General features: G+C 41.6%; 10 protein-coding genes across 10 annotated transcripts; 3 read left to right on the plus strand and 7 right to left on the minus strand.

The window, feature by feature from the left end:
• Positions 1-17: 17 nt before the first annotated feature.
• J056_001666 (uncharacterized protein) lies at positions 18-610 on the minus strand (the record flags this gene model as incomplete). Its single annotated transcript, XM_009271294.1, has 3 exons — positions 18-385; positions 433-504; positions 559-610. The coding sequence occupies 3 exons, from the start codon at positions 608-610 to the stop codon at positions 18-20; spliced, it is 492 nt and encodes a 163-aa protein (XP_009269569.1).
• A 73-nt stretch (positions 611-683) lies between these two features.
• J056_001667 (uncharacterized protein) lies at positions 684-1,722 on the plus strand (the record flags this gene model as incomplete). Its single annotated transcript, XM_009271295.1, has 5 exons — positions 684-1,069; positions 1,118-1,180; positions 1,233-1,460; positions 1,510-1,570; positions 1,627-1,722. The coding sequence occupies 5 exons, from the start codon at positions 684-686 to the stop codon at positions 1,720-1,722; spliced, it is 834 nt and encodes a 277-aa protein (XP_009269570.1).
• A 108-nt stretch (positions 1,723-1,830) lies between these two features.
• J056_001668 (Protein PNS1) lies at positions 1,831-3,865 on the minus strand (the record flags this gene model as incomplete). The annotated part of the gene is made up of 3 exons (XM_009271296.1): positions 1,831-2,869; positions 2,914-3,185; positions 3,233-3,865. The coding sequence occupies 3 exons, from the start codon at positions 3,863-3,865 to the stop codon at positions 1,831-1,833; spliced, it is 1,944 nt and encodes a 647-aa protein (XP_009269571.1).
• Positions 3,866-6,277: 2,412 nt separating this feature from the next.
• Positions 6,278-9,048, minus strand: J056_001669 (Replication factor C subunit 1; the record flags this gene model as incomplete). The annotated part of the gene is made up of 11 exons (XM_009271297.1): positions 6,278-6,533; positions 6,582-6,733; positions 6,785-7,061; positions 7,111-7,247; positions 7,292-7,448; positions 7,500-7,637; positions 7,685-7,818; positions 7,862-7,978; positions 8,027-8,267; positions 8,311-8,436; positions 8,486-9,048. 11 exons carry the CDS (start codon positions 9,046-9,048, stop codon positions 6,278-6,280), a joined length of 2,298 nt encoding a protein of 765 aa, XP_009269572.1.
• A 40-nt stretch (positions 9,049-9,088) lies between these two features.
• On the minus strand, positions 9,089-10,029 carry J056_001670 (uncharacterized protein; the record flags this gene model as incomplete). The annotated part of the gene is made up of 2 exons (XM_009271298.1): positions 9,089-9,194; positions 9,239-10,029. The coding sequence occupies 2 exons, from the start codon at positions 10,027-10,029 to the stop codon at positions 9,089-9,091; spliced, it is 897 nt and encodes a 298-aa protein (XP_009269573.1).
• A 398-nt stretch (positions 10,030-10,427) lies between these two features.
• J056_001671 (3-demethylubiquinone-9 3-methyltransferase) lies at positions 10,428-11,060 on the minus strand (the record flags this gene model as incomplete). Its single annotated transcript, XM_009271299.1, has 2 exons — positions 10,428-10,721; positions 10,770-11,060. 2 exons carry the CDS (start codon positions 11,058-11,060, stop codon positions 10,428-10,430), a joined length of 585 nt encoding a protein of 194 aa, XP_009269574.1.
• Positions 11,061-11,133: 73 nt separating this feature from the next.
• Positions 11,134-12,749, minus strand: J056_001672 (Tubulin gamma chain; the record flags this gene model as incomplete). The annotated part of the gene is made up of 6 exons (XM_009271300.1): positions 11,134-11,802; positions 11,849-12,142; positions 12,192-12,374; positions 12,427-12,596; positions 12,649-12,680; positions 12,733-12,749. 6 exons carry the CDS (start codon positions 12,747-12,749, stop codon positions 11,134-11,136), a joined length of 1,365 nt encoding a protein of 454 aa, XP_009269575.1.
• A 376-nt stretch (positions 12,750-13,125) lies between these two features.
• J056_001673 (rRNA 2'-O-methyltransferase fibrillarin 2) lies at positions 13,126-14,195 on the plus strand (the record flags this gene model as incomplete). Its single annotated transcript, XM_009271301.1, has 4 exons — positions 13,126-13,141; positions 13,187-13,264; positions 13,310-13,372; positions 13,420-14,195. 4 exons carry the CDS (start codon positions 13,126-13,128, stop codon positions 14,193-14,195), a joined length of 933 nt encoding a protein of 310 aa, XP_009269576.1.
• A 115-nt stretch (positions 14,196-14,310) lies between these two features.
• Positions 14,311-20,867, minus strand: J056_001674 (E3 ubiquitin-protein ligase ubr1; the record flags this gene model as incomplete). The annotated part of the gene is made up of 8 exons (XM_009271302.1): positions 14,311-14,984; positions 15,034-15,153; positions 15,266-15,381; positions 15,427-15,555; positions 15,603-18,702; positions 18,749-19,615; positions 19,661-20,039; positions 20,097-20,867. 8 exons carry the CDS (start codon positions 20,865-20,867, stop codon positions 14,311-14,313), a joined length of 6,156 nt encoding a protein of 2,051 aa, XP_009269577.1.
• Positions 20,868-21,083: 216 nt separating this feature from the next.
• On the plus strand, positions 21,084-23,802 carry J056_001675 (Chromatin structure-remodeling complex subunit rsc1; the record flags this gene model as incomplete). Its single annotated transcript, XM_009271303.1, has 7 exons — positions 21,084-22,407; positions 22,452-22,728; positions 22,888-22,916; positions 22,966-23,003; positions 23,059-23,199; positions 23,251-23,577; positions 23,623-23,802. The coding sequence occupies 7 exons, from the start codon at positions 21,084-21,086 to the stop codon at positions 23,800-23,802; spliced, it is 2,316 nt and encodes a 771-aa protein (XP_009269578.1).
• Positions 23,803-23,861: the final 59 nt, after the last annotated feature.

The following is a 23,861-nucleotide window of genomic DNA, read 5'->3' on the forward strand; positions in this document are numbered from 1 at the left end:
AAAGGGCTTTAAAGAATTTAAGCAGTCCATAATCTAGCAACGAGCTCAGTCACGCCAATATCATTAGTCTGGAAGCTGTATAAACCCACGGCGGTGCCGATAGTGAGTGCTCTAACGGACCATCTCGCGACAGGGCCAATCTTTGGGAACTTTCTGTCGTGGAGATAATCAGTCAAAGAGGCGTCGAATCCGATATGAGAGTGGACCAATAAGGAAGAGCAGATGAGACCATCCAAGACTGGGTGAGAGGAAGTGACGAATGAAGCGCCAATAATTGGAACCAAAGCTGCGGATACGGCTCTCTCGAATGCCCAGTGAGAGCTACCGTGAGCTGAGTTTGGTGGTGGGAATTTCGTTGGGTCGTTGACGGTGCCCTCAACGTAGCCTGCAATAAGATCAGAATCAGTCAAGCGGTTAGAAGGATTTACTAACTGCTGCTGGCTTGTGCAACTTGTGCAGCTTGCTGTGTGGCTGATTTCGATGCAGAGAATGAAGTTTGAGTTGCTGTATTAGATTAAGATTAGTAGGTGTGTGGCTTGCATCGCAAGCAAAACACACAAGAATGAATTCCTCTTCTCGTCAGAGCTTGTACTCCTCTAGAAAATGACATGATGATGGCTGTGTCTAAACAACTTTACTCTCATTGGTCAACATCGAAAACCGATATTTGCCGTATTTAGACGATGAGCGTGGAGGACACCGATGTATTATTACAATTAGTACTCGATTTAGAGCGTAAATTCAATCTAGAGCCATCAAGCCATCACGACTTATCGACGCGTCTAAAGGAAGAATTGGATAGATTTGCGTTAGAAGATGTTAAAGACTCACCTATATCATTAAATGATATCCTCGTTTACTTATATCATCAACGTAAACAGATCCATAGTGAAATTTACAATCTCAAATCTAAAACTTATTCAAAGCCCAAGTACTTTTACACTCAATCTGGTAAAGATGAATTGAGAAGCTTGGATATGACAAAGGAGAACATGCGCTTAGATGCAGTTGAAGATGGTAGATTCGATCAGACACTCAAAGGTTTCACTGTTGATAGTATCATATCTTTGTTCGTCATCGGCATCTCATCCGATATTGTCTAATTGGTCAACTACAGAACTACTCAAAGCAATATCATCACCAAAGCTTATTGGAGTCCACGTGATCTGTCTAATTCTGAGTATGCTCATATCCCCTAGAAACACCTTTATCACTCACATCACCCCCACCAGTCAAATTAAGCAGCTCGCAGAAGATAATACCGATCTCTCAATTCAAGCACTCTACAAGCAGAAAGAGTTACGCGAGATACGCGACAAGATACGTAAGAGAAGAATCGACGTTAATGCATCTACAAAAGATCTTCAAACTATCACAAGAGGTCTCGTTAGTCTCGACAAAGTCAGGGAGAGTAAGGTTAAGGGTAAATTCACTCCTAAACAGTGGCAAGAATATGACACGTGTGTTGCATTCTATTTAATACTAAAACTTTCACTCACACACCCACAGTATCATTAAAGAACTTAAACTTAATATACAAAAAAACATGAGGAAGAAATTCATCATTCAAGTGAGTTCCCTATCTTCTACCACACTTAATCTAATCAAAATCAAAATCAAAATCAGCATGCTATACTTTATTGGCAACCGTATTGGTCAGAATCTCCAAAATATGTCAAAAGAATGTTAAAGATGTGCGATGAAGGAAGACTGGTTCAATAGCCCTCTCAGACCACACAAATACCCCAAATTTTCTTGTACTATATTATAAGTAACATTAATAAAATTACATACAACAAATTCAACCCAGGCTGAGTAGACTTAAAAATGTTACACTGGTTGTCTGGCTTGGTGAGCATTACCGAAAGCTTCACTCGCCTTTATGCAATGCTGTTGGTTGGTAGATACGTCAAAGCAGTAGCAAACGTAGACTGAGTCAACAGTGCTCGTTAAAAGATCACACCACATTCTGATAGCGCTGTAGGTGAGCCATCCGGCAACTATTGCTATTATCGGTGAATGTAGTGATTGGTTCAAGTAATGAGCACAGTATATAAATCCAGCTACTGCGCTAAGTAGAGATACTGTAATTGCAAATAATCTAATAGTAGTCTTTACTAGTAGATCATCCATCAAGCCCTTCACTTCACGCCTATTGACTAACTGTTTGACACGTTTGGCAGATGGCGTAAACGCTTCACCCGTTATTCCAACATGAATTAGTGCGTAATTCGATATATGATCTATAAACCCAAGCGTCATAGCTGCAACCATGCTGATCGCTGTGAACACGATTGATACTGGATGAAAACGCGTAATTCCACTGTTGTTAAGATTGCGCAACCGCACTAATACTCTCACGAGCAAGCTAGCAGTGGTGAGAATTATTGATGCCAAGCAAATACTTCCAAATGAAGCATGAGTTGATCTGTAAAAAGAATTGCTGACGATTATGTGCGGTGATGGTTGATGCGGATCGTGTCTATTGAAATACCAAGCACCCAGAACACCACTCGTAGTGACGGCAGCTATACCCCGTAACAATCCCCATGTCCAGAAACCAACGAGAATAACATAAGCTACCAACAAGTCTGATGACGTATTTACGTGCCAAATCAAACCGCTGTCATTACTATCCCAATGCCCTATTCTCAGCAGCTTATAAACTAGCCATGCATAAGGTATTGAGAGCAGTGTTGAAAAGAGTGTGAGTCCCAGGTGGTATATGATTAGTGTTGGGTGCTCAAGTATCACTTGCGATGACAACTCGACGATTTTTATTGAGCGCTTAAGTTTATGCCTTCTTATATAGAGAGTACGGCTGAACCATACTATTATTATCATGGGTATAAGTGAAAAGACACGTAGGCTTTAGTGAAGTTAGCGTGCACGAACAATTGAAAGCCCACGTACCCAGTGCTCTGCCACCACGATGACCAACTAGAGTCAGACTCATCGTCATCAATGAAAGAGCCTGCAAATGCCCAGGTAGAGCTTCCTAGCAAACCGAACAGGATGACAGCGATTGCAGTATACAGTATCGGTGTGATTGCGTTTTTGAGGATTATTAGATGCATAGCACCCAGAAGTAATGCTATGGTTGTCAACGCGACGAGCAGAGGTGTCGAATGTAAGAGGGTTGTCGTGATGAATGGTGTTGCGTTCGGTGGCGGTATCGCGGTATCCTTAGCGTGTAGTTAGATTCGTAAGCTCTTAGAAGAAAGACACTAACATTATTCCGAAATAATGTAAAGATACCTATACTTATAACGGATATTATAGAAAATCCATATGTGACTATAAAGGGAGCGTCGCGATATTTTCTAATTGGCGTACGAGTAATTGAAGGGACTGTAGGTGTGGGTGCTGGGCTTTGTATAAATAACTGATGCGGCTGCTGCTCGTCTTCCTCTATGTCGTCATTGTGATCGCCTTGTGGCCGATTTAGTAAAGGCTGAGATAACTGAAGCTCAATCTCTTCTTGTGGTTCTGGTTCTGGCTCTGGCGTAGGTGGCTTATGGAAGCTTAATTTTGACTGGTTAGTGAATAGAGATTGTGCTTGGTTGATGTGATTTGGGTCAGGGGTAGATACTCCAGATCGCTGTGAACCTGTTGAACGATTGAGGTGTTCGTTAGGAGACGGGGATCGCGATTCTGAGGCTGGCGTAGAGTTTCTGTTCAGTGTCGACTGCTGGAGGTGCGCCATTTCCTGTTCAATCTCGTCATCGTTCATCCACGGCCCTTGATTTGAGCATCTATCGTCGTAATTGGCGTGAAATATCGGTGAATGACCTGAGCTTGCACCTAATATCCGTGAACTCAGGAATTTTGAAGCATACGCCGTGAAATTGTTTGAATTGTCCATGACCGTATCAATCAACGAGGCTTTGACGGTGTCATATATCACCTCAATGATATCACCAAATGAATTATAGGTCTCTGTAGCTATCACTTCGCTTGCACAGCAATTGTGTGATTTAATCTCTTATCACCACAAGTTGCTTCATTGATACGATTACACGAATTCATTCAAAATGATTTAGTACAATTATTTGATGATTCTATTACTTGGAATATACTCTAATTCCAGCACCCGCATCGATTTCACCCAATCACATGTGTATTACTCTTATCGTACTTTGAACCAGCGCAATGAAAAAGATCGACATTAGCAAATCATTTTGACAGATTCTTGATCTGTTAGCAAAAGACAGGCAAAATGTAAAAGGAAACCGTACGAGTCAGGCGCTCTAACCCCTGAGCTAAAAGCGCTGGGTTGCGCCTTCGCGGATTTGAACCGCGGACCTCCTGATAGATCGTCGGCAAGTGCTTAACCACTAGACCACGTTTCCATAAAAACAATCTTTATCATAACAATATATTATCAGGACTTTTTCCTGTATCATAATTGCTGCTAAATTGAGCAAGATGGCTGTTTTATTACCCTTTACGAGTTCTTAAAACCGCAATTGACTACGTACCAAAGATACTCCGATGGTTCAGCGTAACTGAGAACCACCAACAATTCATAAATTGCGACGCTAGTCAAGAAACACTTCCAGTAAATTCAGTACCCCCTTTGACTTCCTTCATGGTTTAATATTTATTGATGGACGCAGTTTTTAACATTTATCGTCTTAACAATATATTCAGATTTCATCATCAGCAAGATTGGTATGGTTCTGCAACTGTTAATTCTGCAGTAAATTTGAGAGTAGTTTTAACGTGAACAGTGTAGTGAAGTGCTCTGTACTGGTCCAGGTAGATGTGACATGCTTCAATGAGTAAATCTTGGTATATAATATGGTTTCACTTCAAATCACTTCGACAAGACCTTACTGTAAGATGGATCAAGAACGATTTCACAGTACAAGTCTACGAAATTCACGCAAGACTAGCTTTAGAGAATGGCGACTTAGGTGAATACAATCAATGCGCTGCTAATTTACAACCTCTTTATCAATTAAATCTTATGGGTAACAAATTAGAGTTTATAAGCTACCAAATTCTATACCTATGTTATAGCAGTAACTGGTCAGCGGCGAATGTACTTGTTGGACTGTTGTCAAACGAAAAGAAAGAAGCTTATGAGATAAAGCACGCTTTAAAGATACGTTCATCACTACTTACTAACAAATATCATCTCTTCTTCAGATTAAATTAAGATTAGTTAAATATGTCTGCTTACAGTATTGATATTTTCGTTGAAAGAGAAATGTTGAAGGCATTGATAATAATAACTAAGGCTTACATAAAGATACCATTATCCTTTATAAATAATGAGCTCAAATTCGAAAATACTACGGCAGTAGAAATCTTTTAAAGCAACTCGGCGCTGTTAGCTGTTTCAAAAGGAGCGCCGTTGGTGTCACAAACAATGGCGTGCCATCAGACCATGAAAAGATGCTTCTTTGTATAAATTTCCATCTAATACTGGATTGCTGCTAAGTGCCTTTTACGTCTAGCGTTGTCTCAACCTTCTTCACACCCCAATTAATTGAAATGTCGAAATGCGACAGGTGAAGCCAAATTCGCGATTTCATAGTCGGGCTGAACCCTAATTTCTTGAAATAAACTGTATTCAATAGTCGTACGAGCATTGATCCTGAATGAAATTAGTTTCCCCGGATCCAATTTTAATTCCCATGGACGCTAAGTGTCCGAAAAAGTAAATCACGTTTATAGAGCAAATTAGCTGATATGTTTAGCAGCTTGCGGTCTATAAAAGTCAAAATGGATTTTATCATCGATCAAGCTCGTGGTATCTCTTGTATCTATCCTTTAGCATGCTACAGAGCGATGTCGGATAACAACTTCCGAACAGCCTGCAAGACTCAATTGAAAGCTCCCAGGGCTTGCCCTCTAATCGATACACACACGTAGATGGTAAATCTACAAATCCAACTCGGTAAATATTGAGCGGAGGCTAACAAGGAGATAAATTTGGAATGCTGAAGATACCATAAAAATGATGGTGTCGCTATATTGTTCAAATTGACAGTATATCATATCTCTGAGTTCGTCCTCTCACTTATTTTGCCGTTTGCGAGATGCCTCGAGTAGCTTGTATACTATATAGTGTGTCTTGCTGATTTCAGACATCTGTAGCACTATTTCAAACACCCAAACACCATGCCAAGTTAAGATCTTATCGGTGCTGTGCTTCGAAGGCACAAATTGTAAGCGACCAAAGGAAGCAAATAAATATTCAAATCTGTGTTACATGATTAATTTCAAAATACAAGCATAGAACTTGGTTGGTTTCAAATAGCGAAGCTTATTTGCTACCCTTACCGCGTGACGCGCTAGCCTTGCCGCGTTTTGATGCAGCTGGCTTTTTTGGTTGTTTGACAAGCTTATCAGCAGTAACATCGTCATTTTCATCGTCTTCCTCTTCCTTAACATCTACAACGTTATCATCCTCATCATCCAATACGTCTTCGTGGTCCGGTACCTCAGCCTTAATTTGGGCGGCTGATGGTTTAATGACTTGACCGCGAGAAAATGCAATAGGGTGGTCTCTGTTATTGTAGCTGTTGCGAGATGGTTAACTACCAATCATCCCTTAGTGATTGACTTACTTTCTCGTGAATGCAGTTTTGTTCTTCGTGGGTATACATTTCACTGTCTTTTCAAGAGCCAAATCACCAACACCTAGCTCAGACATAACATCAAAGTCGTCCTTAGAAAGCATATAATTGTCCAGCAAGTTGATAACACTATCAATATCAGGCTAAAATGGTTAAGCGTTAGTGACTTGGAGTGTAATTATTTGGATACGTACGACACTCTCTGTCAATGGGTTAAACATCCTTGGCCACAATGTTGGATAGTAGTACTGTCTAATTTCGTCACGATCACCACTAACCTTGACTCTCATTTTTGCTTGAATTTCACCCAAAGCTCTGATATTCTTGTTTGTTTTCGAATATTGACCAAGCCACATTGGGAAACTGATCGTATCTCTACCAAAGCTTTTAAATCCACCGTACATAAAGGAAGCAGGTCGGACAGTAGAGTTCATGGCATGTAAAGGCATTAAACCCCATTGTTGTTGTGAGCTATAAGCAATTTGAGCTTTGAATGAGGCTTTTAAAAAGAAAGACACACCCATGGATCATGGAATCGACCAAATCACCATCAGAAATAGCATCTGCAGCTTTACTGGCATACTTCATGCGCTTAAACTCAGCTTTCTCATTATTTGAATCTCTTGCTTTGGCAGGATTGCATTTGACGTAGTTTTCCTAATCGATTGAGTTTTGCTTACTAGATATTGCAAGCTACTTACCTGAACGAAAAGTGGTATTAAGCTATGATCATGGAAATAATAATCAGCCTTCGATCCAAGGGTGCTAGTGCTAGTTGCACCAAACATGTGTGGACTGAAGAGATTGGACATGACAGTCCAAGGTGTTTGGATGGTAAACTTTTGATTCTGTTGAACCCTTGAAGAAAATTGTCAGCCAAAAGATAGACAGTGGAACTTCTAAACTAACAGTTCTTTGCCTTGATCAAAATTCATTGAACTAGACAGTAATTTCCATGTTGAAATCATGTTGATGACTTGTCTGATATCTGACTGAGAACCACTCACAAGCTGATCAACAACAACAGGGTCCAATTTCATTTTTTCTCTAAAGCAAGTCAATAAAGTGGAGTGTTGAGGTATATAGAGTCGCACCTGTGAAGGATAGACATGATGCGAGATCTCACTTGAGTGGCTTCTGGTCTTCTAAAAACAATGTCACCACATGTCGATTGAAACGGTCTCATTTTTGGATTCGCCTTGTCATTACATATGCAAATGATAGGAATCTTAATAGAGTGAGACGGATTGTTGGAAAGTAAACCAACGTACCCTAGTCTTTCTAATAAGAGTGTTCATAGCACCAACACCTCCTCTGTCTCCTGAAGACATACCGTCGCACTCATCAAAAATCAAGCAAGTGGAGTGATTGAGAGGATGAGTCTCAGACTAATTAGAGTGTTAGGAATTGTACGAAGAGACCTAGCGTAGACGAACGTTGCTACCAAAAAAGCTATCAATAGAAGTATTGTCGATGTTGGTGGTGTTTTCAATCAGCTTCTTACTTCTGACGTCACTGGCGTTTAGTTCAAGAGGTGAGAAGCCAGCGATCTTGGCTGCTAAATGAGCTGCAGTAGTCTTTCCTATTCCAGGAGCGCCATGAACAAGAAGCGCTCTCTTGGATTTGATATCATTCTTTGAATTGTCAGAGGGAAAACCCGCCTGTAATTGATGTTGCCTGGATGATTTTAAAGGAGTGATGAAATTAACGGGAGACATACCAATTTTGCAACCAATTCAAAATCTTTTCTACTTGACCTTTGTTACCGCAGATATCTTTGAGCTGAGTGGGGGCGTATTTGACAGTCCAAAGTTGAGAGTTTGGTGAGGTAGATTCAAAGGATGAGCTGGGAGATTGGATAAGAAAGATGATGGAAAGAAAAGACTATAACGCACGCTTTTGAAGAGCGTTTATCTTTAGCTTTCTGTTCTTTCTCGATGGCTTCCATCTCTTCAGCGTCTTTCTTAACCTTAGCTTCATCTTTCTTTACTTTGTTGAGATAAGAAGGGTCTTGCGAAGGAGAAGTAGTCGCAATCAAGTTACAGAAGCCGTCTTCATCGAGAGTTTTAAGGCCTTTATCTTGTATAGTCTGTAGCTTCTTTGGGCCAGGCTCTCTGCCCAAAATGACATACGAAGTTTTACCGGAAGGTGCGGCAGTGACCTTAGCGCCATAACGCTTAGCCGCCTCAACAGCAGAATCACGGCCGACGTTATCTAGTTCACCGGTGAAGACGAGAGTAAGGCCACTCAAGCAACCAGGAGCGCCCTCTGGGATAGATTTAGAGCCAAGACTTTCAGGCCCAGGGCGTTGGAGGTAATCTTTGTAAGAGAAGGAGGAGGCAGGCGCGGAAGACGAAGCAGAAGACTTGGATTTCTTTTGAGGAGAATTCTTCTGCTTAGGAGGAGGAACGTCTTCATCGCTATCAGAGATAACGACCGTCTTGCGTTTCGGGGCCATTATCGTGGAGGTGAGAGATAAAAGTAAATAAATTACATGATTACAACTTTCTAATTTGATTTTTGTTCAAATTAAAGCCAGCCAGTAAGCCGCCTAAATTGCCTTGATTGAACAAACCCTTAGCGCCAGCGACGTGTTGAATGAATCTGTAGATGTGTTAATGGATGCGTGCGACTGATTACATACCAACCTGTCGTTACCAGAGATGATAAAGTTGAAATCCTTCAAATCAAACTTATTGTTATTATCAAAGTAGCTCCACCAACTGCCACCCAAGCCTAGAGATTGTTTCAATTTATACATATCTAAATGTCCTTCTTTTGAAGAATTGATAAAATTCAAATGCAAGTTACCAAACTTCCTACTCATATCCAGCAAATCAGATTTAAAATACGTAGATTCTTCATTCGTTGAGCTGTAGATAAGGTGGATTTGTTTGTTTGAGTTTGTCGACAGCAATGAATTTATAGATTGCATTGCAGGTGTGATAGCTGTACCACCAACTATGAATACTAAGTTATTCCTATCAAACATATTCAAATCGAATGATAAATTTGGGCCTCTAAGCTCAATTTCATCATTTGGTTTTAAGTTGTTTATATAGTTTCCAATCTCTGAGTTCTTGTAAAGCTTCACTAGTAACTCAATCTCTCTTGTGTCTTTTGTAATAGGTTTAAGGGGCGTGTATGGTCTCTCTGTTTGGATAAACGGCTGCTTGACCCAGATGTGGTGTATAATTGATAAAAAGTCATTCGGAAATTTATCACTTGGGATGGCAACTTTCAGCAATTTTGCATCCTCAGTGATTTTATCGACTTTATTCAATTTAAACTTTGAATATTGATAAGGATCTAAGTTTTCCTTCAAACTTGTATCATATTTTGGCATTGGTATTGTTAAATAGAGCGTTAGACTGACAGTTGATAGCCCTAGTACTCCCATCGATATTCCTCCTACGCGTCTCATAGTACTCCTGCTCATCGTATCAAACAGAGAATAATTTTCATTCATTGAACCGGTTTACGTAGCCAAATTATATAATTACACCAGTTGGTCGCTGGTATTGACGGATCCATTAGATTCCAACGGTTTGAAATTGGATTATACGTCATTCCGTTTATTTCACCTTTTAGTCTATTTAATATTGGCGTTGAATCTACTAAAGATATCAATGATTGGTCGTCTATTGTAACATCGTTCGGTTTCAACCAGCCAACTTGATCTCTGAAAAACTCAACCATCTCTATTGGTTTGATATACTTGTTATAATTATGTGTACCTTTGGATACCAAGCCTAAAACATCCTCAGCCATTGTAATCGTTAAAAGCTTTGATAAAGGTGTACGCGATATCGTTGATATGAACATATGTCCACCGGGCTAAGCTTTATCGTTAAATAAGGGTTTATATAACACCATATCACCCACTTTAACCAAATCTGTGCACGTCTTTAAGAAATCCGCTGCTTTGTCCACATGCTCAATGACTTCCATCGCACAAACTAAGTCAAATGACTCTTTTCGCGTCTTCAACAGCTCTTCCGCTGCTGAATATTTGTACTCCAAATTGCTCTGATTGAAGTATGGGTCCTGCTTCGAATGCAACTCAGCCATTTTGATATTAGCTTCGGTGACATCAATTCCAGTAGTGGTAGCACCCAATCTAGCCAATGTCTGATAACGGTGTTAGAAAATAAAGCAAGCTAAGCGTTAATATTCAACCTCTGATAGTAAACCGCCGCCGCAACCAATATCTAACGCTGTCAACCCACTTAGAGTATTTACATCTTTAAACTGCCTATTACTTCGTATTGCGTCTTCCCTTCTAGCGTTGTTGATATTCTTCAGTATAAATTCAGCTCTAACTGGGTTCATCTTATGAAGCAATCCAAACTCTCCAGATTCATCCCACCAATGCTTGGAAAGCTTTGAGAAGAAATCAACTTCATGCTTATTTACTGTTGAGTACAGCCTGGAGTTATTTGTGATCCTCCTGATTGATCCACTCAACATGATCCTCAACGTCGTCTCACAACCGTATAAATAGCGTAATTTACATTTATTATACAAACAAATTAATATCTGATTATACTTCATCTTGGTCTGCATGGTACTCTGTATAATCAGGTCTCTCCGATGCCTGATACTCATCAATCATATCCTGAACCACCTCCCTCGAATCATGGAACTCATCCATGTTATTTGAGAACATCTTTTCACGCTTATATGGCTCCAAGAATGCGTTCCTCTTCATTAGTCTATCATACTGATCTCTTACACGCTTAAAGAGTGATGCAATCGATGTATGATTAGCCAGCATCAACCCATTAACCCTATGTGAAGAAGGCACGTAAGGCGATTTACGCGTTAAAGCTACTTGGATTGATGCAGGACCCCAAGGAATAAAGTTTGCTAATTGTCTCTCCCTTATTCTTAACAAAGACTTGTGAACATCAGTTGGATCAACATCACCTTGGATTATATTCAACAATGAAATATAACAGCTATTTTTTGATGTTGGTGCACTAACCATTCTGTTTTTTGGTTGTAAAAGTCTTCTCATGACGTCCAAAACTGTTGTCTTCCTGATTGACTTGGCTTTTTCAATTTGATCTGAAGTGAAAGGTGTATAAGATGTCATTAAGAAATGACACCGTGGAGTTGGTATAAGAGATGCAATAATTGATGATAAGTCGTTGTTCATGTAACCCGGATATCTCAGTGGTGTTGTTGCCGCTGACATGACAGTTGATACCTTTTTCTTTGTTAGAGTGTCTTAATACATGAAACAGCAACCTCACCAATTGATTGGTTTGCGAGAATGACGGATGTGGCACGTGTAATCTATCCGCTGCAATTCTAGACAGAGCAGCGTTATCCAGAACAACAACACTATCCGCGTGATTGACCAATCTTTTCAAAGCGAGCATGCTATTGTAAGGTTGAACAACAACATCCGAGGTTTCCTGATTATTTGGAAAAACAGAGTACGTCTGAATAAGCTTTTTCGGGAACCTATCATTCAATCTTTCAAGCAGAAAGGAACCTAAACCAGAACCGGTACCACCTGCAATAGAATGCAAAAGCATGAAGCCCTATTTAGCATAAAGTGAGCTAATTTCAATCATCATCACCTTAACTAACCTCCAACGAATCTGAACCGTCAGCCTCTCTATCAATCATATCAAAAACTTCATCATAAATACGCTCAGCTGCGTGATAACCCATAGCCCAGTTATTTGCAGCACCACCACCATCTTGTGAGACGTAGATGTTTTCTGGGTTGTATAAGTTTGCAAATGGGGACGATAGTATGTTGTTGACGACCTAATAGCGTGACAAAGTGAGAAGTTTGTAGAAAATATAGAAAGAAACGCACCCTAGGCTCTAAATCGACTAGAATAGATCTTGGAATGTAATGATCATCGTCTGCTTGATAGAAGAAGACGTCTTTTCTATCAAAACCCGCATCCTGAGCGTGGTCTTCTAGTGTACCATCCTGGGATATACCATGCTCGTGACAAAGCTGTTGCCAGAATGAGTGACCAACTGATAGCGATCCGTGTTAGAGTCTATAAACGCGTGTCTAGCACTGACTAACTCGCGTTTCCCGCTTGACCAGCTTGTAGGGTACTATAGAAGCGTGTCAAAAAGCATAATAGACGCTATTTAGACGGAAATTCACATTAATTCTCTTCCCATAGAGTGATTGAGTGATTGTACTGAACAAGATGAAAATGGAAATGTCAAGTTCAAATCTGTGTATGTGCTTTGGATATGTGTATATTTTAAGTATTCAATATACACAGCTATATCCACTCACAAATCCCCCAACTCCGCGTTGCCAGCGTCGAATCCACGTAAAAAGTTGCAAAAATTAAAATTTAATTATACAACAATATAAGCAAATAAAAATAGACAACTGATGAATTCAACTTTATTTAAATTTTTCATAAAACATTTCACCATGTGACAGATTTTCCCGCCTTCTCTCTTCTGAGTGCACATTGAAGGCAAAGTCTTTTATCAGTCGCATAACCCAGATCTCTCCCTTTAAACTCATTCATATCTCTTAATCATGGCTTTCGGTGGTGGTTAGTCTCCAGTCTTCTCTATCACCCTTCTAAATTTTATCTCAGATCGTGGTGGTCGCGGTGGCGCAAGAGGCGGTCGTGGCGGTGCAAGAGGTGGATTCGGTGGTCGCGGTGGTGGCAGAGGTGAGCTGAATCGCATTTCAATTCCTCCTCTCTAATTTTATCCAGGTGGTGCTACCCGCGGTGGTGGTGTTCAAGGCAGAGGCGGTAGAGGCGGTGCTCCACGTGGTCGTTAGTCTAGTTCTACGCTTGAAATACTCACTCTAACTCGTTTCCAGGCGGTGCTCCAAGAGGCGCTCCAAGAGGTGGCAGAGGTGGTAAACCTGGCCCAGGTGGAAAGAAGGGCGGTAACGTCATCCTTGAACCACACAGACATAAGGGTATCTTTATCGCTAAAGGAAAGGAACACTTGCTTGTCACAAAGAACTTGGTCCCTGGTGAAGCCGTTTACGGTGAGAAGAGAATCGCCGTTGAAGGCGACGACGGCACAAAGGTTGAATACAGAGTCTGGAATCCTTTCCGCTCCAAGTTGGCTGCTGGTGTTTTGGGTGGTTTGGACAACATCCACATTCAGCCTGGCTCAAAGGTCCTCTACCTCGGTGCTGCTTCAGGTACTTCTGTTTCTCACGTTGCAGACGTCGTCGGTCCAGAGGGCTGTGTCTACGCTGTCGAGTTCTCCCACAGATCCGGAAGAGATTTGGTCAACATGTGTAAGAAGCGTACAAACGTCATCCCAATCGTCGAAGATGCTCGTCACCCAATGAAGTACCGTATGTTGTTAGGAACTGTTGATGCCATCTTTGCCGATGTTGCTCAACCTGATCAATCTAGAATTGTTGCCCTCAACGCTCATCACTTCCTCAAAAACGAAGGCCACGCTGTCATCTCCATCAAGGCTTCATGTATTGATTCTACCGCTCCTGCTGAGGCCGTTTTCGCCCAAGAAGTACGCAAATTGCAACAGGAATCTTTCAAGCCAAGAGAACAACTTTCATTGGAACCTTACGAGCGTGATCACGCTGTGGTCGTTGCCCGCTACGAGCGTCACAAGTAAACGTGAAAGCGTGAAAACGTGATTCAAAGTTTAGACTCAAGATTACTAGCAGAATAAATTTATTATCTTCTCTCTCCTTTTGTACTTTATCACATACTACGAAAAAAAAAACTATCTATTTGTGGCGTGAAAGATAAGTTAAAGTCAGCGAAGATCCTATTACCATTCCCATTAAGACTGGTGCGAAAGACTTGAATACAGAGGCTGCTTTGCTTAATGTCAATGAATGTGCCTTGGGTATCTGATCCTTGTCGTATCCCTCCAATATGTGCTCAAGGTCTTTGTCAGACATTTCTGCGAGCTCATCAAAGCTGTAATTGTCGCAGACTTTGATCATCCATTTCATCCGCTTAACGCCAGGCTTACCGCCAACTGTTGGCTCAATTGCTCGAAGTTTTTTTCTCAAACTACCTACGTTGGTTATCGCAGGTCCAATAGTCTTTGGCAGTGCATTCTCAACGATACCCTTTAGTTTGGCTGATATTCTAGGTCCCTGACCACCGGTAGATATCAATATCTGCAGTGGACCTCTTCTGACTATAGAACCGAAGTAGAAGTCGCAATTTGGTGGTATGTCAGCCACATTTGTAGCGATATTGAGCGACTTTGATATATTATATATGTGCTTCGAAGTTTCTACATCGTCGATAGCTGTCAACACCATATTTGCATCCTTGAAATCATTCGCGTCTTCAAACTGTCTATCGACGTAATCAAATATTTGACCAGAATCAACTCGATAAGCGACTTCTTGGTTTAATCCATTCCTTGGGCAAATTAATCTGATTTCTAGATTGTAATTTCAATAAAAATATATGCATTCCCGCTATTCACTCACTCGCGTCTGCATTTAAGAGATTGACGATACGACCAGCAGCAACTTCACCACCACCGATCAAAACGACAATCTTTTCCTTCAGCTGCCATGCAATCAACAAGCCACCGCCTGGTTGAATTTCTGGATACGTTGACATGAGTGATTACGTCTGAGAGCAGCTTTCAATCAAGTAAAATGAATCAAATGCTGAAAATATAATATATATTTGCTATTTACATTGTACGCCAGCCACCCTGATCACTAACAAGATCCAACTTGCGTCCAATCCACGATGGAATCTGGTGATTAACCCATATTCTGTATATCTCATTTAATCTTCGCTTATGCAGGTATTGTGGTTTTCCACGACTACTTATATGAGCTTTATAGTGCGAGGAAATCAACTCAACTCACCGAATACCAATATCTACTTCACCGTGCGCATCCAGATATGGTGGTTGCGCAAACGATCCCTTATTATCGTATAGGTAGAACGTTGCTGACTTCTTTGGCATGAAATATGCTCCGACTACACCGCCACATCTGATATATGTCCGTTTAGTCAACGCAATCAAATCAAATCAACTTACTTCTTCATGTGTGTGTTGCATTCACCAACCTTGGTCGACTGGTCATGACAACAGAACGACTGATGACAAAGTGATGCCCCACAAAGCAAACATAGCGCAGGATCTGATGGTACTTGGTTGCAGTTTGGACATACTCTCGTGAGAACATCATCAATCAAAGCTGATAATTGATAAGGCAATGCTGTCAGTCTGTATATTTGTGGATAATCCAGCTTCAAAGTATAGTCTCTCGGTCTCAGCTCTTGTACATGATGTCCGAAATGTGAACACCATCCTTCAACCATTCTCTGTATTGTCGTTTGTCTCGATGAAGATGTATTCAATGCTTCGTTTGGCGGTAATATCTCTAGCTCTTTCATTAGTCGCATAAACTCGCAGTCGCTCTCTTCTTCATTCATTCCGTGCATCTTAACATCACTTTCATTACTCTTCTTGGTGAAAAGGACTGGAGCCTTCCTTACTACCCTATTCAAAATTGAAACCCTCCTTAAGAATGGTAGCATGTAGCTATACATGAGCTTGGATATATACTCATCTGGGAGTAACTTTAACATTCTCTCCCCATCGTTGTATAAAGCAGTGAATGATTGCAACATATAATGAATCACCGATGAAATGTTCCCGAATATATGCTCTGCATTGGCAGGTAACCTTTCTATCTCTGCTGGTGGTCTTAATAACGGCGAGTCTGCAACACCATCTGTTCTAGATGCTTGGATGAGTGCAATAACTGTTCTGACTAATTGAGCATAGAAAGTAAGCGTTATCATAGGTGGTAATGACTCTGGTGCTGTTGCTGCTGTCTCTACTAGCAAGCTGAATGGATCGCGCAGCAACAAAGGCTGACGAACATTATCTTCTCTACCAAACTCTGGTAAAATACGCTGGAAAATACCCTTGGCTATTATTTGCGGACCATTTGATTGATGTACCGGATGACGAGTTGCTAAATTTTCCAAACAACCTAACATACTTTCAATCATCAACAAATGTAATTCATTCACTTGATCGGAAACAGATCTTTCATTGCCTCCTGTACCACGGAGTGCCACTTCAATTGATGATATCGTGTATGCGACAAGTTCACCTGGTAGATACATTCCTTCACTCGATAACTCCTGTGCTGCTGGAATACTGCTTTGTCTCATATCCTCTGCATTCATTGAAATAGGTTTAATTAAACCCATTAATCTATCTGTAAGTGCAGATTGTGGATTCTTTTCGATGTTATCCAGCTTTGAAGGAGCAGATCTAGCATACCAAGGCCAAAATTCACCAGAACCAGTCTCTTGTTCTTGGAAGTCATTCAAAAGCGATACTTTTGGATCTTTGAGTAGATCAATCGATACAGATCTAACCCATTCTGTAATCTTAGGGCTGCTTGAGACTGCTTTTGGGCGTTTAAAGATTGGCATGATAGCATTACCTAATCCTTTGCATAACGGACATATAAACTCCTTCCACTTAGGCTCGTCCGGCTGTGTTCTAGCGATTTGAGACTGATGGCGTGACACACTCGACGCGAAGTAAGTCTCGAAACACGATAAGTGCATTCTGTGTCCGCATGTTGACATGTGTAAGCCCAATCTGGTGTGCTCTGATGAGAATCCTGGAGTTGTTGTGTTTGGTTGAGTTGAACGGCTGTTTAGTTTGCTCTGAATAAAGCTTTGCTTGTACTGATTGTCAACACTTGCAGGTGATGACTCAGGACGTTTATCGAGATCGTGCGACATCCAAAGTGGTTCATAAACAAAATTAGGATCGAGTGATGGAGTGTTTCTAAGTAGCTTTGATGGTTGAACGAAAGCAAGTGATCCGAACGACGTCCCACCCAAAACTTCCTGACAGACTATGCAGTCGCCAAAGTCTCTGTGATCTGCATGCGGATCATCACTACCCAAATTATCCTCTACTGCATCGTCTTCATCTTCCATATCTTCATCCTCATCACCCAACTGATCCAGCAAGTTTTTCTGCTGATTAGCGAACTTCTCCATAATGGCTGTTTGTCTTGCTTTGGCAGCAGTCTTGCGAGCTTCAGCAGGATCTTCAATTGGCTCGTTACTAGCTGGTTGGATGATTTCTCTGCTCGCACTAACAGCATCTCCACAAACATCACTCAATTGATCCAAAATCCAACTAATCCTTCCTTTGACATTTACCAGTCTTTGGTCATTCTCGTGCTTACACAGCAACTCTACGAGCGTTGAATGCATAAGATATCTTCTTGAACCAGCGAGCTTTGCAAAGATGGTCTTGGCTTCGACCAAAGCACACATAATAAGATGCAGTGCTGCTTCAATTAGTATATCACGAGTGAATGATGCAGCTGGTCTGCCCTGCTCATCTCTCTCGTTGAAGGCGTTAAACAATGACGCGTATACAATTTGTTGGAATACCTCTGTCTTGTATACACCAATGAAGGAATTATACGGTCCATTCGTAGGCACATCGAGCTTCTTGGGAATGTGTATTGCATTCTCTTTTCCGATGCGCTTATAAAACTTCTGCAATGACGTCGCAGCTGCTTCGCGCATGTTCCTCGTAAAGTTCATATAGTATGGGTCAACATGTTCAAAGTATTCGTCTCGCAGCTCGTATGTTCCATAATCAGAAGTACCATCGGGTGATCTAAACTTGGCAACTTTGTTGAGTATCCTATCGAACGCAGGATCGTCTACCAAAGTATCTGATATTAATCTAGTAAATTCAGAATATGTTGATGGACCAAAACAGAGTGCGTGTATCAGTGATCTTTCGATGCGCTTCTCCTTTGACCATCCACCAATGTTCGTTGGCTCTGTCAGACAGGCGATCAGCAATAGAATAAACTCTTCAGCCATTGCTGGTGTTTGCTTTTCGTCATACACTGAGTGATAAACATAACCTTCAAACCAAGTGAGCATGTCGAATTTCGTCAGCAGTGACACCAATGCTTGCTCGGCATCGACGATAGTGAACATAATTTGAACGTTGAAGAGATCCAAGTCGTAGGTGTTGTCTCTGAACGTGATTTCTCGGTAGTGGTGTACTTGACCACGTACAGAAAAGCCATTGCGAACCCACAATCCACAACGAGCTTGAGCAACAAATGCACAAACTAAAAAAACCGTCAGCAGATTCTAAGGTGATTTTCATCAACTTACCTCTCATTGGCTGCTCAAAGAAGGCAACTGCAGGTAAGAGATTGTTCCTGGCACGTTCGCCGAATATGAGAGGCAGCTCGCGTGTATTGACACCTTCGGGATAAAAGTGACCTAGAATTTGAACATGCTTCAGAAGATTTCCGAGCCACCAGTGTAGTGGATGATGGAAACTAACTGATTCATAGGCGACACTATAGTCAATTACGTCATACGCATGTCCACCAAATTGTATACCAGCTTCTTTGGTTGAGAATGTTGGTCTGTGCATAGTTTTAGCAATACCATCCAAAATGTGCTTGATCAGTGTTACCAGTTGAATAGGAGTGAAGTTGGACGACAGGTCACCGAGCGCGTTAGTCACTTTGGTCAATTGTATAGTGCAATTAAAGGCATTAATCCAAGCGTCAGATTCGTATTCAACATGCTCATGAACGGCTCTTTGGAACTGGTTCATATCTGTGAAGGGAATGAAGAATTGAATAAAGTCGTCCAACAAGTCCATCCTTTTTGGCAGCTCATCAACAACGGCTTCATTAGTTAAAAGCGTCTTGAGGTCATGGATAATATTCAGGTATCGCTTGTGTCTGATTGAAGTAGATTCGCAGTCGATGATATCATTGCTTATTTTGTCAACTAGTTTAATCTGTTTAGGTGAAGTTCTCTGCTCTGTCAAGAAGGCATAAATAAGATGCAGGATTGTCGTTAGTAGTGAGTTGGCGTGAAATTCTGAATTGAAACATATCAACGATGCAACAGATGGTGTTGTAAAAACTTGAATGGAGAACAATAAAGCGGAGAGCTCTGGTTCGTGATCTTGTAATAAGTAGCTTTCAACCAGGTTCTTGTAGACCAAAGCAAACTGCAAGCCTGAGTCTCGTTAGTAAACAGCTCCTGCAAAGGTGATGAACGCACCAACACGACAACGAACGTCTTGGTTTACACCCAACAAAGCGACAAGCATATCCCTGAACAATTTACGTGCTCTCTTCCACATTCTGGACTCCAATAAGAATAAGCACTGTAAATTAGTCATCTGACGCTTGTCTTTGGTGATTTTATCAATGTGGGTTGATGTAGAAACCTTGAGCAGCTCTTCTGCTACAATCAATCTCAACTCTTGAGGTCTTGAGTGGCAGAGATCGAATAGAAATTCGAGAAGAAGATGACAAATATCTTCAAGATAAGTGTCGTGAGATGGCCTGATCGTGACAGCGAGATCGATGGAGTTGATAATAACAGCAACTTTCAATAGAGCGTTGATATCGCTGGATGACTTAAGTACTTCTCTACCCTAAAAAAAAGTTAGTTAAGAAAAAGGTGAGAAAATGCAACGTGCGTGTTGATCGACGTGCTCTGCAGCTGTTCTAGATGTAGAGTGAGAGCAGTCAATAGCCAGGGAAACTTGCTCAATAACTTCATCGAAAGAGTGGCGTTCATCGTTCCACAAGACGACAGACCAAGGGCCAGGCTCAGATTGAGATTCAGGTTTAAGTGTAGGGAGTGACTTGACCTGAGGAATGTTGGTAGGGGGGGTGAATTCGGTCGGGGAATGAGCAATAGTGTCAATAATGAATTTAATGATTGTAGAAACGTAGAGACGTGCTCTTTGGAGGGATTCTTCGGGAAGGTGAACATTCACATTGTCTGGTTCATCCAAGTGCGCGGGTCTTCCTGGATCGATTCTCCAAGCTTCAGGATCGCCACAATCGCAACAACCACCAGCTGTCATAAGGCTGAAGCTGATCTGGTGATTACTGAAAGGGTGATCGGGGGAATCTTGAGGGTGAGTAGCGTGAAAGCAGCGTGAACAAAACACAGTTGTTGGATCTATAGCGCAGTCTTTGCACCTGTAAACGACGTCACCCTTCTTAAAAACATAACCACATGGTTCAAATTGAGATCTGCCTCTTCTCCCCCCGAGGAACTTATTCTGCAGCTCATTGAATCTTTCATTAGCGCCAATATCGAGATGATCGCCGGTAACGCCAAAGAAATCAGGCGCAAAAGGGCCAATGAAGGATTTGTAGAGGGAGTCCTTTGTATTTGATTGGTTAAAATTAAAAATAGAATCTCTTTGAGGGTTTTCCAGTAAGCATCCAAGGACTTGTTCAAAGCTCATCAACGTTAACCAACAACGGTGATGGCAGATGTAAAACTCTATGATGTGGATCGATATCAATTTAATTCGATAGATTTCCACGCATCTATAACACAGCATTTAGCATTAACTGATAAGCAGCACTTGCTGGATATCAGAGATGCCGGTACGGAGGATGGCTATATGAGGGAATTCGATGGGGACCATATGTACATATTTAACCTATTAATCAAGGTTATGAGATTCGTCAAGGATTCCTTCAATAGACCAATTTTTGAACAATTCGAATTCATCCCAGATCAAGCCCAGGATCCCTATTTCCACTCTATAGTCACAGATCCTTTCTCCTTATCTCAATTAGAGAAGAATGTTAACTCCGGCTTCTACATTACCACCAGAGCCTTTGAATCAGATTTATTCCGCGCTTTCGACGCTTTCAGATTAGGTAGCCCTATCGGTAGTCTCCGGTACGGCAACGTAAACATTCTCCAGCGTTTTTATGTCGGCCTTTTTGCCCCTTCTCATTTAACACTTCCTCAAGAATTCAATTTCGCCTCTGCAAAAGCTGGTCCTGGTAACCCTTTCGCTGAAGAACTAGCTGAAGGTCAACCTGGAATGGAAGGTGTTGGTCCAGCTACTTCTAGAATCCTAACAAGGCATAGGTATTTTAAAGACGATGCTCAATTCAGAGATTTACACTTGAATATGGGTGATTGGGTGCATATCATCAACCCAGACGACGCAACAAAGCCTATACCAGCTCAGCTGTTCAAGGTCTTCACTCCTGATTACTCCTCCCATATACACATAACTGTTTGCAGATATTACAGGCCTGAGCAGACTGTTCATGCTCCTTATAGGACTTTCTACGAAGACGAGGTATTCAAGTCGGGTAATTACGTTGATTTACCAATTGAAGATCTTCTCGAGAAGACTTTTGTTATGTTTGCTACTAAGTATTCCAGGGGCAGACCAAAGGAGCACTTATGGGACAAGCGCAGACCACTTTACGTCGTCGAGCACAGGTATTCACCAAAGTCAAAAACAGAAACAGGTGGTTTCTCAAAGATTAAATCGTGGAACGCATGCATACCTGAAGAAGTACGAAAAACAGAGTATGAAATGGACTCATACGATGACCAACAAAAACCAGCGTCTTTGATGTCACCCTTTATGCGAGGTATTGAAGGACCAGGTAGAATTGACGAAAATGCACCACCTCCTCAAGAAGTTGGCCCTGTTGCTGTTAGTAATGCGGCCATTGTTGCTGAGCAAGTTAAATTGATGCCTGAAGGTGCAATGGTCTCGGCAAGTCAAGCAGGGCAAGGCTCAATGTTACTGAAGAAGCAACAAAAGGACTATATGCTTCAGCAAACGACTCAAGCTAGTAAAAAAATACAAGGTGAACTCAAGAAGACCACCCCAATATACGATAAGCCATCAGTAAAGCGCGACAGAAAGGGTAAAGAGTTGAAAGAGCTCGACAGATCGATACAGAGTATGTGCAAGAAGAGAAACTTGGGTGATCATGGTGAAGTCACTACTATCCCCGAAGAGACTGGTAGGTAGTTTACTCTGTTGATGGTGTGCTCTAACCAAACGAAGCTGCATTCTTTGAAAGAGACGCTGAAACTAACAAGCTCAAGTGGTTTTCTGGTATGCCTATGATATTACCAAAGAGAGGACAAACTGCATACTCGGCGGAGTACCTTCTCCATAGACTCGAAGGCGAGCCGCAAACGAAGAAAAGCAAGACATTGCCTTCTATCTCTGAAGAGTCTCTGCATGCTTTCGATGACTTTTGTCGGAATACGTTTGAGACGCAAAAAGAAAGTCGAGCTGAAACCAATACAACAGCACTAAACGCAAGTGAACCACTTCTGTATTTGTCTGAGAGCATATCAAAGACGACTAACTTATTGTAAAGTATCATATAAATTGTCTTTCTTAAAAACTGTCAAATGATTGATAAGATTCTTATATGCAGACACGGAGTAAGGAGTTGAGCACACAGGGATTCATCTAACAAGCAATAAACAAGTTTAGAGCCAATTGGGTTGACAGTAGCTGGTTGGTTGGGGTTGAAGGAGAAGATATATGCTGACGCAACAAAGGCCAGCGGAAGACAGAGATACTCCACTGGCTGCGTATGGCGTGGTGAGAATGAGAAAACTAGCGCTACTAGACGTAAAAAGCTCACCGGCGCAACCAGGATCAAGCAAATCAGCTTGCGGAGCATCTGCGATCGTCATACAACGCGTCATCGATTTACAGTTCGCCGTTCCACAGGTGCCTGCAAACCTCTCAACCGACTTCGCAGGCGTTTAGCCTCCCAATTCGAGTAGAGCCGGGTGTAAGTGGACAAATAGAAATTGATTGAGCAATGTTCTTATGGCGTGATCAGATACAGGAATGGTTTCACGAGAATCCACCAAACAAAGCACCTACATTGCATCCTCAGCCGGTGTACACGGATCTCAAGGCTAAATTTGGCGAGATTGACACCCAATACAAGCCCACTTTCTATCCAAATCGTCATGGAGAATCTCTAGAACAACTCCACGAGCGATGCAAGATTGCACTAGCAAATCTCATCAGGAGGGAGGAAAGAAGGGGAGTTTCTGGTACTATTCTTCTCTTTACACACGCCGCTAGCGCTATTGCACTTGGCAGAGGTCTGCTCAATGACCCAGATAGAAATATTAGAGCAGGTTGTGCTTCCTACTCTGAGGTAAGCGTACTGCACACGCTCATCCAATGTTAATTTTTGTTTCAGTATGTCCGCCGAGGGGACGCTTGGGAGATTACAAAGAATGGCAATAGTGACCATCTCATTCAAGGAGAAGAGCGCCATTGGGACTTTTCACTCTCTACTCGTGAATATGAGGATGGTTTGCAAGGTACTGAAAATCTTGATCAGGGAGAGTGGGGACTTGTTCCAGAAGCTCGTCTGTAAGGAACGAAGGGATATTGATCGATATTGTCGTGGTCCTCAATAATCATACATAGAGTCTT

This window comes from Wallemia ichthyophaga (genome assembly GCF_000400465.1).
Source record: "Wallemia ichthyophaga EXF-994 unplaced genomic scaffold scaffold17, whole genome shotgun sequence".
Classification (NCBI taxonomy): domain Eukaryota; kingdom Fungi; phylum Basidiomycota; class Wallemiomycetes; order Wallemiales; family Wallemiaceae; genus Wallemia; species Wallemia ichthyophaga.